Source organism: Centroberyx gerrardi, chromosome 5 (assembly GCF_048128805.1).
Source record: "Centroberyx gerrardi isolate f3 chromosome 5, fCenGer3.hap1.cur.20231027, whole genome shotgun sequence".
NCBI lineage: Eukaryota > Metazoa > Chordata > Actinopteri > Beryciformes > Berycidae > Centroberyx > Centroberyx gerrardi.
Genome location: NC_136001.1, coordinates 22010406 through 22029472, shown reverse-complemented (window position 1 = coordinate 22029472; position 19067 = coordinate 22010406). Strand labels below are relative to the sequence as shown.

At 38.8% G+C, this 19067-nt stretch overlaps 1 protein-coding gene across 1 annotated transcript; it reads left to right on the top strand.

Moving 5' to 3' along the window:
- The first annotated feature begins 5664 nt into the window (after positions 1-5664).
- Positions 5665-18392, top strand: cdk4 (cyclin dependent kinase 4). The gene is made up of 8 exons (XM_071910034.2): positions 5665-5884; positions 12872-13112; positions 13231-13366; positions 13572-13739; positions 13860-13969; positions 16210-16260; positions 16396-16531; positions 17340-18392. Exons 2-8 carry the CDS (start codon positions 12895-12897, stop codon positions 17418-17420), a joined length of 900 nt encoding a protein of 299 aa, XP_071766135.1. The 5' UTR covers positions 5665-5884; positions 12872-12894; the 3' UTR covers positions 17421-18392.
- Positions 18393-19067: the final 675 nt, after the last annotated feature.

Below are 19067 nucleotides of genomic sequence, written 5' to 3'. Positions count from 1 at the left end.
CAATAAAATGCCATTTCACATTGTGTAGCTGCCTGGCGCGAGTGCTCTCCCTCCTAATAAATCTCGACGGCGTCCAAACTTGATTTCCAGTTGGCTTCGAGGCACGCCAGTTGAAAACACAAACTTGCTTGTCTATATTGTAATGGTCCACACATTTTCATTAAAAAACCCTTCCTCCGTGCAGCCGTTGAGCGAAGACAGGTCCATAGTAGGCAGCGGACTGACAGAGGCTGCTGTCCAAGGTGCTGACTTTCATGTGACGTGGAAGCCACGTGCTGACATTAATCGGCTGATCAAAAATCATTTAGTCTTTGAAACTGTAGTTTCTCTCTCTCTCTCTCTCTCTCTCTCTCTCTCTCTCTCTCTCTCTCTCTCTCTCTCTCTCTCTCTCTCTGTGTGTGTGTGTGTGTGTGTGTGTGTGTGTGTGAAGTCCACATATGAGTTCAACAGCTCAAACATCGTGTAATAAACAGAACAATAGCCATCCCTGGTTGGGACAGTATGGATTAATTAAAAAGACTGCTATCAACCATTCACAAAATCATTTATAGTAGAAGCATCCTGGAAGTATCCCACACTCTCAGCCTGCACTAACACTTGACCTGGACTGTTACACATGGACATTATGCATCTCTTGACTATATCCTGGCACTCAATCTATACAAGCCATATTTATTACACAGGACATAACACCACTTAGACACTTGAGACACTTTTAATAGTTTTATATTCTCATCTTCATATTTTTATAGTTTTATATTTATTTATATTGCCTAATATCTTTCCTGTACTATTTTTATTACCTTTCCTGTACTGCCTTGGCGTTGTTCTGCCAGTTGCTGCTGTGCAAGCTTGTCTTGTGATTGCACTATTATTCATCTAGCCTTTCCAGCAACTACGTTCTTGTGACAGTCTTCTTTCACAATTATAGTAAGCTTTGTGACAATTTGAAGTATTCAGTAATTTGGTACACCTTGTTTTGAGCAGTCCCTATTGGAGAAAACTGTTAGCTTCATGTGCCATTTCCAAGCACTGAATACTGTGATATATCATGTTCTTATTTGTCAGACTGAGAAATAGTTATATGAGATGATTTTCTGTTTAATTTGGTTTAATAACGAATATTCATCTGATTATAAACCTTGGTCGTTATATGTGTTTAATTTTACGTCAGTCTCAAACACGTTGATTAGATTGTGATGGGTGGTGAGGAGGATTTCAAACTAAACTCTATATTTGGTGGGAGGCCAGTGGAGGTTTGAGAGACTAATTTAACACTGTATCTCATACAGAAACACCCAGCAGCAGAGTTCTGCACATGAAGAAGTCTGTTAAGTTTGTTAATAGTGCCATATAGAATATCATGAAAATAGTCCAGCCTAACGGTTAGGAATGCCTACATAAGTGCTTCAGCAGCAGTGGAGGATAGGGAGGCCTGGAGGCAAGAAGACTTCCTATTTGAAATAGGCTGCATGGCTGGAATGAGAGGATTAGGCATAAGGCTACATCATGGTTACAGACATTGGTTGATAACCATATAGTGACGCCACCAGTGTTGCAGGGAATATATTGTGCAGTCGGAGTTAGAGAAATTGGGCCAGTGATAATGTTCTCAGGTTTGTCACAGTTGAGTGTGAGGAGGTCTAACTGCATCCAGGATTTGATTACAGAACTGGACAGGGTGGCTCCTCACAAGGCTTTGGTAGACAGTGTGATCTTAAAGATGCACCTTGAAGATGTCATCCAAGATATCTTAGAGATGCATCTGAATCAACATAAAGGATGTGAAACAAACATGATAAAGTAATTACTGCCACAGGTCTTATATGACACAGATCTATGACAGCAGAAATCTGGTTATGCCAAATTAACATTGTGCCTATTACCTTTTTACCTAGCCATATAATCTACCACAAGAATTAATCATAGAGTCAAAACTTGCCATCTTTTCTGCTAACATGAAATGTATAAAGAGTGGAGCTACCTATGGACATCTAATCTCAGTGCTGGGTCAGTTGTCAACCAGCAGAAAATGTATAAAACCAACAAAACCTACACACCTTTTTAACTTTTATTGTGACAATAACCCAACATATCTTGTTAACATGTCTGGGGCTGCAATGGCAACATGACTGGGAAATATCTACCTATCTAGATATATATGAGAAAGTGCACCTCATGTTTGCCTGGGCTTGTGAAAGGCCAAACAGGCCAAGCCACTCCTGAAGTTGGCTGTGGTTTCATCTTGAACATTTTAGCTTTTAGTGGTTGTTGAGGGAGAGCAGAGTGTTGCTTATTTCCCTCCAACTGTTCAGGTCTGGGGATTTGATTGGCAACCTTCCAGTCACAAGCCCGACTCTCTAACTCTAGACTACTGCTGCTGCTCTGTTCATTAATATGAGGATGAAACAAATGTCTCCAACACCGTGACTTAGTCAGGACTTGGCAGGTCAACCCCTGTTGCTTATATTTGGATTAAGTATTATTGCTTTAAGATGTCGTTAAGGTAATGGATATCATTAAGTATTTTATTTGAAATGAAAAAGCTATAACAAAATGTTGTCAACATGATGTGAAAATGGAATTTTCCACTTTGTTTGCTGTCATTATGATGACAGCAAAATGTGTCATGTTTAAGGATTTATGCATGGACACTTAGGTATATGTGCTTAAATGTGTGTAGAGATGTATATGGGATATATATATATATATATATATATATATACAGTATCTACACATACACACATATATGCATATATATGTGTGTGTGTTTGTATTAATATATACACACGTATATATACATACATACACATATGCATTTATATATACTGTATATACAGTATATATATATATATATATATATATATATATATATATATATATATATCCAAATACACACCTTCATACACACACATGTCCACACATGACTGGGTCACCCACGGCTCCCTCTCCATCTGAGCCTTGCCCTATATGGCAAATTTTTTTGTTCGCAAAACACTGTGTCATGTAATGACACAGTGTTATGGTATGGGCCTTTAATGGTATGGGCCATTAATTTGGCATGACACGAAAATAAAATTTAATTAATTAATTCATTCATTCATTCATACATTCCTGCTCATTCATATATATATATATGTATGTATATATATATATACATACATATATATATATATGTATATATATACATATATGGATATACAGTATATGTGTGTATGTGTGGATATGTGTGTGTGTATGAAGGTGTGTATTTGGATATGTATGTGTGTACATGCATATGTATTTATGCAAATGCATGTGTGTATGTAGATAAATGTACCTATTCAATTATTTGGTTATTCCATTTTATTTACTTTTTTTTTCCACATTTTTATCCTTATCCTGTTCTTTTTTTTAATTGATAACTTCTTTATTATTCTTTATTTTTTGTAGTTTCACTAGGTGACTCACTTCATTAAAAACAAAACACGTTGTTATAATTTTATAAATAATATGTTAAACATCAATTATTATGATGACAATAAAAAATGGTTGGAATAAAAATCCCTCTCTCAGAAGTCACCAGAAATGAGTTTTTCAAAGTGTTTCTTCAGAGAGTTTCCTCCTGGGGAGTGTGGCCCCGGGCAGCGCAGCATTTTTAGGTAAGTAATGCCTTGTTTCAGATTTGTGCCCCAGCCAGTGAGAGAGTGGGCACACCACTGTCACTGAGCATGTATCACATCCCCATTTCTGGCTCCAAGGAAGGACACTGACAGCGTCTACTTTTTTCCTCCTAGCATGCAGCAAGAAGCGGGGGATGGGAAGAAAACGATAAAAGCACTCACAGACTGAATCCCAATGCATTAGTTGTGCAGAACACACGTACAACTGACCAACTGGACTTTTTTATAGACAGCCACAACCAAACCACTTATGTTTTCCATTCCATAACATGCTGTTCTGTGCACATCATGCAGACCATGTCTGTGAGAGTGTAAATCAGCCTTTACTGAGGCTCAGTCACGTTGAGGTGCACTGCTGCTGAAGGCTCATTTATCCCCATTCGTGATCCCCGTCTCTCTCATCATTGTAGACGGTGTCGGAATATGCAGGCCTTCCTATAGCTGACCTGGCAACCACTTATGTTTGTTTTCTGCTAGACTGATGCACAGTATGTATTTCTGGAAGGTGCACATAACTAATGTGAGGTGCCTCTGATGACCACAGATACCCACAACCCCCTGGGTGCATTCCTGTACACTGCATTCAGATGGTCAAAACACAGAGGCCATCAGTTCACCAGGGTGGATGTTTTTTAAGACCTTGAGACATTTCAAACTATTTTGACTTTGCAGACATTGGCAAGGATACTGGCCATTATTCAAAGCAAAAGTAACATGCTTAGATGGAAAATAATTCAAATAATGCAATAATATTTTTTTTACACACACCTTACTTTGTTCATCTAAATATTAGTCTATTTCTAAAGTTATAATACAATAAGTCGTATCTTGTATACATCAGTGATAATAATAGTCTTCATGTTAATGAACTAACATTATTTTCTTTATATAATTGATTTACAAGTGCACAATCTTTCATTTTATTTTTTGCACGCACTGTTAGGCTTTCAAGTTCTATTTTTAAATGTTTTATTTTTATTACATGTCCCAGATATTGGGTTGCTAATGCTGCTTGCACAGCTAATTCCCTTGATTTAGGCGGGTAGGGCTTTGCTCTATCTTAGGCTTGTGAACTTGAAAAATCAGAAATGAGTCAGTTAAGTCCATGAGGCCTCAGTCCAGTGGGATTCACGCCCTGCTTCAACCAGCAAGAAGTCTAATCTGTGTTTGGACTTACAGAAATATAAGGGAGAGGAAGCTCTTCTGTTTTTTTCTTTTCACTTGTTTTTTTTCATTATTTAATCCCCTTCTTGTAGGAAATGTATGTTTTCAACATTAACTTATAGTTGTCAGTTGACTATGAATATAAATTAAACATTGGTGCTATTGGGAAAGTGTGTGGAATTTTTATTAAAATTCAAAGAATCAGATGGAGCCTTACATGAAGGACAGATGCAACAGCATTAAGAGCCAAAAGTAACAGTGGCTTTAGCTCTGTCATTATGACTGTGATGGAAACACTGATGCAAGTGTTTTTTCAGACTTCCAGTCCTTTCCATTATTGCCACAATGATAGAGACAGAAAATATTTGCTAAGGAAACACATTTGTAGTATGTTGAGTAAAAATAGACATACATCTGACATATGCCTATGAGTATAACCATTAATTTGCGGTCAATATTCATATTTGTGATATACAAAAGTGGCCAAAAAGTATTTTGTTACATACTAAAATAAATACATTTATTTTCACTGATGTATACAAGATACGACTTATTGTATTCTAACTTTAGAAATAGACTAATATTTAGATAAACAAAAATAAATACATTTATTTTACACCAAAAATAATAAACTATTTATAGGCTATTAGGGCCAGGATTCTAAGCTCACCATCTGTCGCCTAAATGTATACGATGCCACATAAGTAAAGGCTCATATAGGGACCTTCAACCATTCTGTGCTAATGAAGAGCTCATTGATAAGTTTTCATTATTATTTGAGCGCAGGAGGGTTTGGCTCCGCCTCCAAGAGTTGCTTGAAGCAACAGGAAGCGACAGCTTTACCCCAAAAGATTGCAGGCTAGAAAAAAGTGGAGGCCGAAATCATATCGGATGACTGGCTTATCCACAGCAGATCCACTCCTAGCCTCCAAATCCAAGCCTAGACACGCGGTGTGACTTCAGATTCATGTATATAGGACTTAACGCGGTAGATGAATGAGGATGTCTTCTTTATAAAGCTAAAATAAGATTGCCTGCCACAGAAAAGAACAGACGTGGTAAGTAGTCTACGGTATTTAAAACTGTCGTTAAAATGAAATAGTCCTGCTTGTGATCCTTGTGTGGCACTTTGGAAACATAGGCTACATGACACGTTTGTGTAATGGCAAAAATGTGAAACCAGAAGCTGCTGGCAGTGGTGTGTTTTGCCCACTCCCATTATGTAGGCTACTTTACACAAGTATTACATTGTTTTCTTTGCCACGTCAGAGAGTGTCTAGGTATAAGGAGGAAAGTCCGTGTGGCCTGTTGTTGCTACACTTTTCTGCTCCGATTAATTAACAAAAGAGAGCCATGGAGGAGCACCACGTGTCGGGACAGAGGGCTTTCTGATGTCCTGCCCCAGTGCCCCGTTTCACACAGGCTCTGCCCACTGTCCCATAGGCGTTTGGGGGAAAACAAATAAATATGTGAGCGAAATGTGAACTTCCGTCTATTGGACAGTCAATGCAACAGTATACCGACAGTCTCTCCTTGTAATCACTAGTTCTCGTTACACGCGGTCACGTTTATAACCTTAAGACTACATCAATGAACTCCCAGGTGTTGTGCTAAAGTTTGTATCCCTTAAAGTCACAATGAAATGAAAATATGACTTTTTCACCTTGTTAGCTAATCTTACACGTCATAATACACGCTTCTTTAACAATATATGGCAAAAAAAAATTACAACATTATTATTTTCTTGTATTTTTAAATCAAATCCCGTTACTTTTACTTCCTGGAAAACAGTGTATCTTTAATGGTTACCTCATGTTGTGCCAGTAGGCATACATGCAAATTCCAGCCAATGAAACAATCGTTGATTTTTTGAACAGTCCCGCCCCTTTGTCCCTCTCATCAAATAAAACTGCCTTTCTCTCCCTAACTGATCTCCCATTGGTTTACACTTTTCAATGACCCCTCCCCGTGTTACATCCCGCCCCAACATCCTGTTTTAACCAGAAATATGTCAAGTTAATTATGGAAGCAAGATTCTCTCAAAATGCTGTTTCATTGTGACTTTTTGTTTCCCCTGGTGGTTTGTCATGTTTTGTTGCTGCATGGGGGAATGTTGTTAATGAAGGAGAGCAATGCATTATAGCCTGACAACTTCCTGTAGCATCAGTGGACACTTGTGGTTTGAGATAATTAGATCACAAACAAGCATGTTCTCATTCATTATGAGGCAGCTGGGTAGGTCACTTTCCGTAGGCTACATTCATTCTTTGTAATCATGTGAAATGTTTGAAAAGCCAGCGATAGGAAAGCAAATTTTTAATCACAGGAATCAGACTTAACTTGTTGCACTTTGAAATTTAAAAAGAAAAAAAGAAATTGACTCTCTTTCTTTGCTAGGCCAATGTCTCCAGCCCATCTTATTATTTTCACAACAGAGGTTTGTTCATATTAGTGGTTGTTTGCCTAATGATGATCTCTGTCATCTCGGTCATAGTTTCCCCTGCGTTTTTAACCACTAGATCACTGCTGATTTAAATTCTTAATTGCCCACAAAAGCCCGGTGGAGTGGCTGCCTACAGCAATATCTTGTTGGAGAATTCTTGTCTGGCTGGATATCAGCTCTCTGGGCCCGTAGTTACAAAGCAGCAAACACTAGATGCAAATTTGGCTCTGCTTATAAAATAAAATAAAAGCAAGTTATTATGGCTGCAACTAATGATTATTTTCATTATCGATTAATCTATCAACTATTTTTTAACCATTTAGTCTATAAAATGTTAAAAATAATGACAAATGCCCATTACAAGTTTCCAAAGTGATTCTTAAAATTGCTTACTTAGTCTGACCAGCAGACAAAAAACCCCCAAAATTCATTTTATACTGATATGAAACAGAGGAATGCAAGCAAATCTTAGCATTTGTGAAGCTGTAACGAGCAAATGTTTGGTATTTTCACTTGCTAAATGACAAAAACGATTAATTGATTATCTAAATTATAATCAATTAATTTTCTGTCAATCGACTAGTTGTTTCAGCACTACAAGTTATCAACAAATCCAAACTTATGAAGTGCTCATAACTCCAGCAGAATTTAGAAAAGCTTAGAGGTGACTTTACTTACTTATACATGTTGTTTTGAGGTGAAATGATTTTTGGAAATATAGGTTACCTAGCATGTTGCCAATATGTGCACAAAACACAGATTTCAGAATTAAACACATCAGTTTAGGAATTTAGATTCCTGTCAAGAAACAAATGCAGACTAAACAAACTTAGAGTTTGAGGTTTTTGAGTTTTTGAATTTTAAGCCAAGTGATAGGCTGTTTTTTGTAGCCCATAGGAATGCTAGGTTTATAGGCCTACAGATTAAATATATCAGAAATGTTGTGGAGGGTAAACTCACATTAAATCAGTGTACCCACCTTGTTCTGTGTGAAGTAGTTTTTAGCTAATATAAATCTTAATGAATTAAATTCATTACTCATTCATTCACATTACAGTAAATAAAATTAGAGAATTTGCTAGAAGTTCCATAAAGGTAAGGTTTGCACAAGAAAATAAAACATGCATTAATGCTGTTTTGAAAATGTATGAAATGTATTGAAAATCTTGTTTTATATTGGTGACACTTTTATTCACCACTGCATAGCTGAATGAAGCTGGTTATCGTGTCTTGCAGGAAAGACTCAGTTTTATTTACATTCTAATTCATAGCCAAGTCCCAAAGTGAATATGTTTTGTAGATACATACACATGCAAGCAAGAATGTTATCCACAGACACTCTGGCTCAACTTTCCTTGCATAACAGGAAAAAAATGCAGTGGACAACATGAACTATGCCATACCACTTCCTCTTATTAACTAAAGTTAACTTCAGTTTATTGTGATTAACAACTGCTTAAACAATTATGGTTTGGCAGCATCTTAATATTTGAACCTGTGGTTATAGCATGCCTAAGCTACATCAGCGTACCTCAATGAATAGATCTTAATGTTTACTTTTTCTAGTGTCTGATCCTGTATTTCTACTGATGCAATGGATTGTTGCGTCCCTATCGGAGATTTTCAGTGCATGTATTGAGTTAAAATTATGAGACTTAGGTTGTTGTTTTTTGCCTTACCATATATAACTTGTAAATCCTGTTAGAAAGTCTGCCCACGGGCCTTTGTGCGGAGGCAGATTTGTAATGTTTTATTAAGAGAGGAGACGTTTGCCTCAGCTGAGGCAGCGGTTAGTGAAACAGTTGATGGAAGCCAAAGGTCTATGCTGAGATTTGCATATAGATCTAAAAGATTGTAAATGTGATTCAGTATATCTTTTGGCTGTTGAAAGGCAGCTGGTCTTACATCCAGCACCGAGTCATCATCTATCTTCTGCTTTCCAGGAGAGTTTCACTCTAAACACAGTCATATGAAGCACAGTAGATTTCGGAGCAACTGTCTTGGAAACTTGGGAGAGCCGTATACAAAAAAGGGAGAACAACACATTCCTTGTTGAAGTGTTTGGCTCCGAGTGGATTGTGTTCCTTCTCTTTTGTTACTTTATTTTTCTCACTCTCCTCCTGTGAAGAAACATAATTTTTACCTCCAGCTTTGCTGCCATCTCTTTCACACCATTACCATTTCAGCAAGTCCATTGTGACTGTCGTTTACACACAGTGTCTGACACATCAAGGCAATGAATTGCTGTATCATATGATGATATATAAATGATATATAAAATAAAATAAAACATCATGACATGATTTCCTTTTGAAGGCTTTTTGCTGCTGACCGAGAATGTCTATTGCACAATAACGATGTTTATTTATATTGTTATTTTCAAAACACAGTTACAAAGCGCTTTCAAAGGATTAAAAAAACAAGAGCAAACAAATTTAAAAATCGACAGAAAAAGGAATGAAAGCAAGATAAATAATAAAATAAAAATGAGTTTTAAGAAGTGATTTTGCCAGCCTAAGCTCCTCAGGCAGGTGGTCAGAGGGTGAGATCTGGAGTCATAGATCCTTTTCTTTTTTGGCCAAGAATATTACAAATTCTTTATACTTTACAGCAGAGACTTCAATACAGCAGCTAGAAGAGCAGTTAACAACTGAAGCAGTAACATTGAAAAATACCTTGTTTTCAGTAATCTAAAGTTGACAGGACGATTAGAAGTAGCAGTTTTGATGACTAAACATGGAATTTGAATGAAATTATTTCACAGCAGGTTTCAGTTTTAGATACTACAAGTTCTGGTTCTGCTTTAGGTTGAGGATGAGTTGTATTTCCTACCACACCAACTTGTCAATCCTTGAGGCAGAAATCCATGGATCGTGGTGATCTCACTTTAGAAGGATTGGTCTCGCCCGAACAGGTCAAAGTTCTTGATATGGGGACCCCAAAGGAGGAACAGCAGTCCATGAGCCAACTGTGGAAGCTGTACATATTAAAATGGTCCAGAGTCCAAGTGTGTTCTTTTAAAAGTGCATTCCTTTCAACTGACTTCTGTCATCAGGTCAAGTACTTTGTCCTGTAGCTCCTGGGCTTTTAAAACATTTGGTGCATTTAAAAACAGTGTAAATAAAATCCTCCCCATTAAAAACATGTCACAGAGTTCACATTTGATCACTTTCTCGCTCCTCAAACTAGCTGCAGAGCTCTGAGGAGACGGGCGCTAACAGAGGCGAGCATGGCTAGCTAGATAGTTGATTAGTATTGATAGCAGTCTGAATGATCCTCCTCTCCCAAACGAATGCTTCTGCCATCCGTGACTTTATGGGCTTCAAGTAGCATTATGCACAGAAACGTGTCCAGAAATATGGACAGAGATATGTACAGGTCATCTGTAGTGTGATCAGGCCTCCGCACCTTCTAGTTGGCTGAGGCTGGAGGCGTTGTGGTCTTGTGTAGCCGGCTGGCATTCGGTATGAAGGGAATGCTTGAAATGTATTAGGCGCTGATAAATACATGAGAATATAAATACGTTAAAATACATTAAAATGTAACTTTGGGTTCCTCCTGGTGGCTCAGTGGTCTAAAGTGCATACCATGTAACCGCAGTGTCCTGGGTTCAAATCCAGCCCGGGACCTTTGTCGCATGTCATCCCCCTCTCTCTCCCAGTCTTTCCTGTCTATCTTCACTTTAAACTATCTAATAAAGGCAACTGTATAACAAAAAGAAATGAAATAAAATGTGAATTTGAGGCTAATAAAATGCAGGCAAAATAGCTAAGGCTTCAAATAACATAGCAAATATTATAGCTCAAAAATGAATTATTGGCCACTACACACTGGTAGGAGGTGCGGAGTCGTCTGTTGTCCAGTTTGTTGTTAAATGTGATGTAGACCCCCAGGAGCCTGCAGGACTGCACCACCTCCACATCCTCTGCTTGGATACTGGCAGGGTGAGTGGCTGCTTGTCTGTTAGAAGCACACTACCGGCTGCTTTGACTTACTGTTGTGAGCTGCAGGTGGTTCTCCTTGCACCACAAGATGAATCTATCCCCCAGACTCCCGTACTCGTCCTCCTTGCTCTGATGCAGCTCAGGATTCCTCAGAGAACTCCTGAATCTGAAAGCTGAGGTGTAGAGAGTGAAGAGGAGAAGTGCTTGTTCACCAGTTAAGTTCATTTGGTGCAAAATCAAAGGGTAGTCCTGCCACAGGTGAAATTGGAGACATTTTTCAATTGATTTCCAGAGTTCTTTATTCAAGGACTTACAGCTGACACTCGCAGCACATAAAAGCCTAATCTGCCGACACTTGAAAGTTGTTGAAAAGTATTTCGGAGGGCGAATACTGGCAGCGTGACTGAACATGGATTTAAAAATGGATGTTCAAGCATAAGGGCTGTTGAGGAGTATCGGCTAATACGGGAAGTAAAAGGTTTGGAGGGGAACGCCATTGAATTTCAGCTTTTGCAATATGTTATTCCTCAGCCTGAGGACAGTTCAGTCTTTATTATTCAACATCCATCAGCCAGAAATAAGAGGGAGAGGAGTTTATTTCTCCCCATGTACAGCACAGAGCGTTCACAGAGAATAAATTGGAAAAGCATGGAGCCCATCAGGACCCCAGGATATATTTTTACACTTTTTATTTAATTTGAATTACGCAATCACCATCATGTCTTACTGGAATAACAAACTTGGTGCTGGCCCATCGAACCACCCATAGAAAACAACTTCCCACACATAAAATTCTCCTCTGCTGTGAATTTCTCATAACATATACATGGTGTATCTCATGGTAAGACGTCATGAGAAATGTCTTGATAAAGGTCTTGTAGCCTACCAAAACATCGGCAGGCAGTAAAAGACACAGCTGAGGTTTAATTTTGTGTGTGTGAATCTTTATTTGTTTTCTATGTATGCATGGCATTGATGTCAGTTGTTGTTTTTGTCTGTGTTTATGCCTGTGGGGTGTATCTTTTACTGCTATCTGTTATGATAGTATATTTTCTTAGCAACTGTAGCCTATCCAGGGGCTGGGAGTTGGGTGGGGTTGGGTGGAGGGATGTTTCGGGTGGGAGGGGCAGTGGGACCCAAGGGTGGGAAGGGGGTTCTATATTATTTTATATCGCACGTTGATCTTGCATAACGTAAGGATAAGCTTTCTTGTTTGGAAGCGATCGCTCCGCTGTGAAGCTACTTTGGATGCAAAAGCTCAGACAAACTGGATGAGTTTGCAGAGTTAGTCCCTTGTTCATTGTCAGTACAACAGCTCCAGGCTGTACATTGGTATGATGTGATAGAATATATTCTTGGTATCTCTGCTTCCTACCTTTGGGAGAGAGTTGTTCATGCATACCGATTGGACTTTCCTAAGAAGTCAGAATAACTTATGTGAATTCTTCAGTAGAGTCTTATGCCTTTTTAATATATCTGATTTAGGGGAACTGAATCAGCATCATAGAAGGTAAGAAGTTGTATATGGGGCAGGTGGGGTATGTAGGCTGCTGAGAGTAAGACAAGTATTCAAATGTTATTCTAAGTAGTCCGATGTCTGTAACAATGTATTTAATTTTTCATCATTTATTTGCATCTCATTTCTCTGTCTCTGTCAGTCTCAGTCTGTTTAAGCCTGGCCATGGCCCACGGCACCAGTGTCCAGTATGAGCCAGTGGCAGAGATAGGAGGGGGCGCTTATGGGACTGTTTATAAGGCCCGGGACATGGAGAGCGGACAGTTTGTGGCCCTGAAGAGTGTGCGTGTCCAGACGGACCAGGATGGCCTCCCTGTCTCCACAGTCAGAGAGGTGGCTCTGCTGAAAAGACTGGAGCAGTTTGACCATCCCAATGTGGTCAAGTAAGACAATTATAAAGGTTCATATGTCTGTCTATGGCTCACTGAAGTGTATTTTCCACAATTCACCATGAAACGCCTCTCATGGAGAACATAATGTGTTTTTTCTTGGACATCCCAGGCTTATGGATGTATGTGCTACCCAGAGGACGGCCCAAGAGACAAAAGTCACTCTAGTATTTGAGCATGTGGACCAAGATCTCAAGACCTACCTAGAGAGAGCGCCTGCAGCAGGACTATCCCCCGGCCGCATTAAAGTAAGAACTGAGAGAATCTAAGCTTGTATGCTTAGAAAACCAGGTGTTGTATCAAAAGGTCGCCGTCCTCAGTTGGAGCGGAAAAAGTCGGTATGGGAAGGCTTGATTATTTTGTGATTTAGGCTATATAGAGGTGTTTCAAAACAGTCTATTCAATTATTTAGCAAGGAGGTTGTAGTTAAAATATGCCTGTGTGTTATTGCAGGACTTGATGCGGCAGTTGCTGTGCGGTCTGGCATTCCTTCACTCTAATCGTGTGATGCACCGAGACCTGAAACCAGAGAATATCTTGGTGACCAGCCAAGGCCAGGTGAAGCTAGCCGACTTCGGACTGGCCAGGATCTACAGCTGCCACATGGCCCTCACTCCTGTGGTAAGGATCACGGTCCTTCCCTATATTTGTTATATTTCCAATGCTCACAAATTCTTTTAAAATTAAATAATAAATAGCCAGTCCCACCACTACTGACGGTCCCATGCTTGTGTCTCCCAGGTAGTGACTCTGTGGTACCGACCCCCTGAGGTTCTGCTGCAGTCCACATACGCCACACCTGTGGATATCTGGAGCACTGGGTGCATCTTTGCTGAGATGTTCAGACGCAAGTGAGTGAGCAGAATAAAAATGGCCACATAAGATATACTCTATAAATTTGTTTTATTGACTGTCTGATAGTTTGATACAGCTGTGCCTTTGGTAGTGTTTGAATCCAGGTACATCTGAGGTATATGTGGTCTCCAAGGTCTAAATTTAATTTGAATTGTCTGCACAAATGCCAGCTTTTGTAATGAAGTGTGCAGTTCTCAATTTAAAGAGGGAAAGAAGGCAACTACAAAATAAATGGGCTGTATATGTTTTAAAATTGAATGTCATTGACATTCCAAAAATTGAAAAAATTTGAATGTTGGCCTAAGTTCCAATACATTGTGAAAATGCTAACGTCAGCTAATATAGTCGTCTCATTCAAGACTTTCAAACTGCAAGATTTCCCTCTCCCTCCCCACTTCTGAAAGGCAGTGGGGAAGATATGTCCTGGGCCAAGTAACCCACTACATGCTATTGTACCTGATGCACGTTATTTCAGTTTACTGAATCTGAGAAAGGCTGAGTTGGCAATTTTTTCCCCACCATCAGTGTCCTGAAAATGAAAGGATACACGTTTCTGGGTTTGAATGCAGGATAAGTAGCTTTTCTGCACAAATCCACACACAAACTTCCACATTAGTTTCCCTCATTTTGTCATGTTTACCATATTACTTGTGATTACCATTTACTTTCCATACAGGAAATGTCTATTACTTCGACCAAGGAGGCTATGTTTTCACCTTTTAGTTTGTTTGTCTATTTCTCAGTAGGACATCTCTAAAACTTATGAACAGGTTTCCATGAAATTAGGTGGACAGATGGGCCTTGGGCCAAGGGACAAGTGATTAGATTTTGGAGGTGATCTGGCATTTCTGCAATTAGACGATTATTGTTTTTTAGCCATAACTGCCAAAACTGAAAAAGGTCATATGGAACATCATTAAAACACAAAAGACAGATATAACATTATTCACACTGTATGTGTATGTCATGTACACATACTTTTATCTTCACATCTATACAATGGTGCTGTTCCCACCGCAACAAACAACCACTTCCCATTAGCGCATTGCAACATTTGGAAAAGCTCACGAGAAATCTGACCAGTTCTTTCAGTCAGCTGCAGCTTGACTATGAAGAGATCATTCAGGGGAAAACAGACCAGGACACTTTGGTATGCAAAGTGATGAAAATTATGTTAAATAGGCAATGGGGCGGCCCTGTTTTCCATTGGCTGGACACTGATAGTGGGGGAACAGGCCACATATACAAGATTATGTTACAGAACATCCATATGTTTAATTTCAGTCTAACCAGGCCGTAACCAGGCCTAAGAATGGACTCCAAACACACAAAAATACATCTTGGCGGGCTTGAATTTTAAATGTGACCTGCTCATTACTGGTTATTTTGCCCATTCCTCAAATGAAGTGGATGTGGTCGTCTTCCCCTGGCTTGAAAAAGTTCTACTGGCACCAATTCATCTGTGTATTCTTGGGCACTGCCTGACATACAGTATATAATGCTAATGCTGGACTGTAACACTGGTAAAGGGTCCAGCAGCATGCATGCTGGCACAAACTACTGACAGTTTTTCAATGCTTTGCTCACAGAGTATGAGCTTCTTCCACAGACCCTTAAAACTTACCGCAGTTATATAGCATGTACACAAACACCTTTTACACCTTGTATTGATATGTTGTGATGTGGCTTCCTGCGGTGAAGTGTACCAGGAAGCCAGAACTAAATTCTAACTCATCAATCTCGTCTGCAACATTTCTCCCAGCTAAGCTGAGAACCAATGTAATGCTTGATATACACAGTACTCCCATCTAGTGGTAAAAATGTGTATTGCATGCCTCTACCTCCAGGCTGGTTTGAGCTTGGGTAGAAAGGTTCTTGCCTCCTAATAATGGCACCATGGACAGGTTACACCAAGCTTGTTCAGTATCAGGAATCATCTCAAAATGACACGACAGAGAGAGAGCTATAAAGGTTCATGGCTCACAGTATCGTGAACATGTCGTGGCCACATTCCTGTTGATATTAATGAGATATTGCAGATTTATTTAGATGTAAACAGAGTAGAATCTTTCATGGCCCTTGGTGGGTCAAGATGCCTAAATAGCATCATATTACTGGTTACCCAGGTGCACAGACAGGAATTGCGCAGACATAGATTAGCAAAGTAACACTTCACCAGCAGGTGATACATCTTCTTCAGTATATTAACTTTGGTACAAACTCTTCTGTTTGTTAGACCTTTGTTCTGCGGAGAATCAGAAGTGGACCAACTGGGGAAAATATTTCAGTGAGTAATAAATATATCACTTTTCTTTTTTTGAACACATTTAACTGGCTATAAGAAGTTGTTATAAGTGCTATAAGTGTATCCTGACAGTTGATCATATAATCACCTTTCTGTTTGTAAATTGTGTAATTTCAGAGTTATTGGCTTGCCACCAGAAGAAGAGTGGCCAACTGATGTTACACTCTCAAGAAAAAACTTCCCCCCTCTCTTCCCCCGCCCAATCACAGACTTTGTTCCAGAGATAAATGAGCAGGGGGCGCAACTGCTGCTGGTACGTTATTCACTTTTCAACACAGAAGCCGCCTTAGATTACAGATGTAATTCCTCTTTGCTCATAGTCTGGTGATGATTAACACGAGCCACAAGAATTTCTCTGTGCAACATTGGAAATTCTTGTAGCTAATGTCATTTATCAAGGCTAAATACTCTCAAAACTAAGAGGGTGGGCAAGTCTTGGCTCTGATTAGAGAAAATTATTATTTCTGCATCACATTCACGCAGCACTGACTAAAATCTAAAATCTTTATCCTTGAATAAGATTTAATGAACCAGCAGATCTGAAAGAAGAAATGCAAATGTTGCTTGCCTGTAGCAGAGACTTTACCAATGTATGTTATATTATTTACATGTTTTATTATATATAGTATAATAATATAGAAAAATAAAAATATAGAAAGTACAGGGTGGTGGACAAAATACATGAGAAAGGACTTTACATTTTGAAGTAACTAAATCATAATTACAAAAGGCAGCTGCACAGCTGAGTCATATTAAGCTGAATGCCAATTAGCAGCATGCATCAGCTTCAAAGAGTAAATCCCCACTAAAACAATTTTTTTGAGTTGTAAACTGGTATTTAGTACTATGTAGTTATGAAATACAGCGGCAGTCATATTGTTAACATTTGCTGGTGAAATGAGAGCCATGCAGACTCGCCGCTAAATTGCGTCCAAATTTCACGTAATTGTTCCGCGGTCGATTCTAAAATGGTTTGCATTACAATCTGAATGAATGCAGCTTTTCGACCTGAAACTTCATGGTGACTCAGCCCTAATCTAAGACTGTTCTTTCTTTCACAGGAAATGCTAACCTTTGACCCCCTGAGACGGATATCTGCCCTGAATGCACTAGAACACCCATATTTCCAGGATGAGAATTGACTCAGACAAAAAGCTGAAATGCGGTGAATGATATGGGGAGAAATAACAGCGTCTGAGTCTAGACCTGACCTAACCTAAATGGATTTCAGTTTCGTTCAATGCATTGCCCATCTAAGTGTCGGGGTTATGCCGTGGGATATTTTTTGTTACTTATAACCCTTGCAGACTCTTGCACCCAATGGATTTCTTAATTGAGGTCTGAGAAATGGAATATAAAAGTGAAGAGGAGTGAAATGAAAGGATCACCGGAATATTTCAACGTGTAAATGCCAAAATTAATGATGTTCACATGTCATGTCTTCAAGGACAGTACTAGTGTTTTTGACACTTGTTTTCTGAATCAATGTTGCCAATATTGACTGTCATTGATATATTTAGCAGCCATATTTCCAGTGATTGATCTCCGCTGTAGACTTCCAGTGTGTCTGAAAATGTCTTTTAAAAACTTTCAAAAACCCATTAAAATTGCAACAATTGATGGCTTGCCAACCTCTGAGGTGTCACTTCCTGAAAGGTTGCCCCATGTTACTTTTGTACAGAGTCTACAGAGGGGGAGAATTAGTCAGTTTGTAGCCTATTATAGGCTGAACAAAGTCTCAGAAAAGTGACACCTCCAAGGGTTAGTGTGGACAACTGTTGCAGTAATTTTACTGTATTGTGTTGTTTTTTTTAAATATTTAACATGCAGTGTGATGCTGTATGAAAATTAATAACATATCAATCATGGGGAAAAGATAAACAACAGTCTGAAGTAGTGACTCTCCAAAAATACTGGTACTGCCCTTAAATACTTACATACAGTAATATGCACATATAAAATATTGTTTCATTTGTTGGAGGATTGAAGGGGTAAAGTGCTTATGTATGGTGAGGTATGTATTTTTTGTTTGTTTGTTTTTTGCTCCATTCCTAAAACCACCTGCAATCAACCAGCACTGCAAAGACCAATTAATAAAAACTGTTCTAATCATATTCAGGCTTCATGTCTGCATTATTATGTACAGTGAACCACATTTATCCAGACCTCACAAATCTGAACCTACCTGTATAGTAGGATTAGAATATTGTTGTGAAATTGTGATGAAAATACTAAATACGAGCAAAAGTAAAAAGATGTAAATGTCATTGTAAGGATGCAGTAGCCCCAATAGTCTGCTTGATCCTCCAATATGGATCAAATAATAAACTCTGAGGCTTGTTCTATCCTGCTGACTGTTAAGGCAAGAATTATAGCTCGAGGCTTGTGGTGCTGATGGTCATTACGATTAATTTAACAATGTAGTTTAAAAAATCCTAGTTGGGTAATGAAAGGATTCACAGATGTGTTTGAACTTCTTTAATTTTGGTTGTGAAATTTCATTGTTAGGAAAGTGTTTCAGTTAGGAAGGAAGTGCATGAAAGTGCTTGATTTTGTTATTAGGGTCACGATTGAAAATCGTCATTCTGATGAATTCACTACTGCACTAAAAATCTATTATAGTCCCCAATATATAAGAACATCACGTCAAACTGCATTCCAAAATTTGGCAAACATTCATACACAGCATACTAAAGACCTTTTCTGGCTTATGAGCTGCTTGTAAGTTTGGCATATGATCCAACCAGCAGCGCTTACTTAAATAAAACTGCAACATTTAAAAATGTTTT

Coding starts and splice junctions, on each gene's coding strand:
- cdk4 (XM_071910034.2), top strand. CDS start 12,895: ATGGCCCACGGCACCAGTGTCCAGTATGAGCCAGTGGCAGAGATAGGA. Junction 13,367..13,571: donor TATCCCCCGGCCGCATTAAA/GTAAGAACTGAG, acceptor GTGTTATTGCAG/GACTTGATGCGGCAGTTGCT. Junction 16,532..17,339: donor AGGGGGCGCAACTGCTGCTG/GTACGTTATTCA, acceptor TTTCTTTCACAG/GAAATGCTAACCTTTGACCC.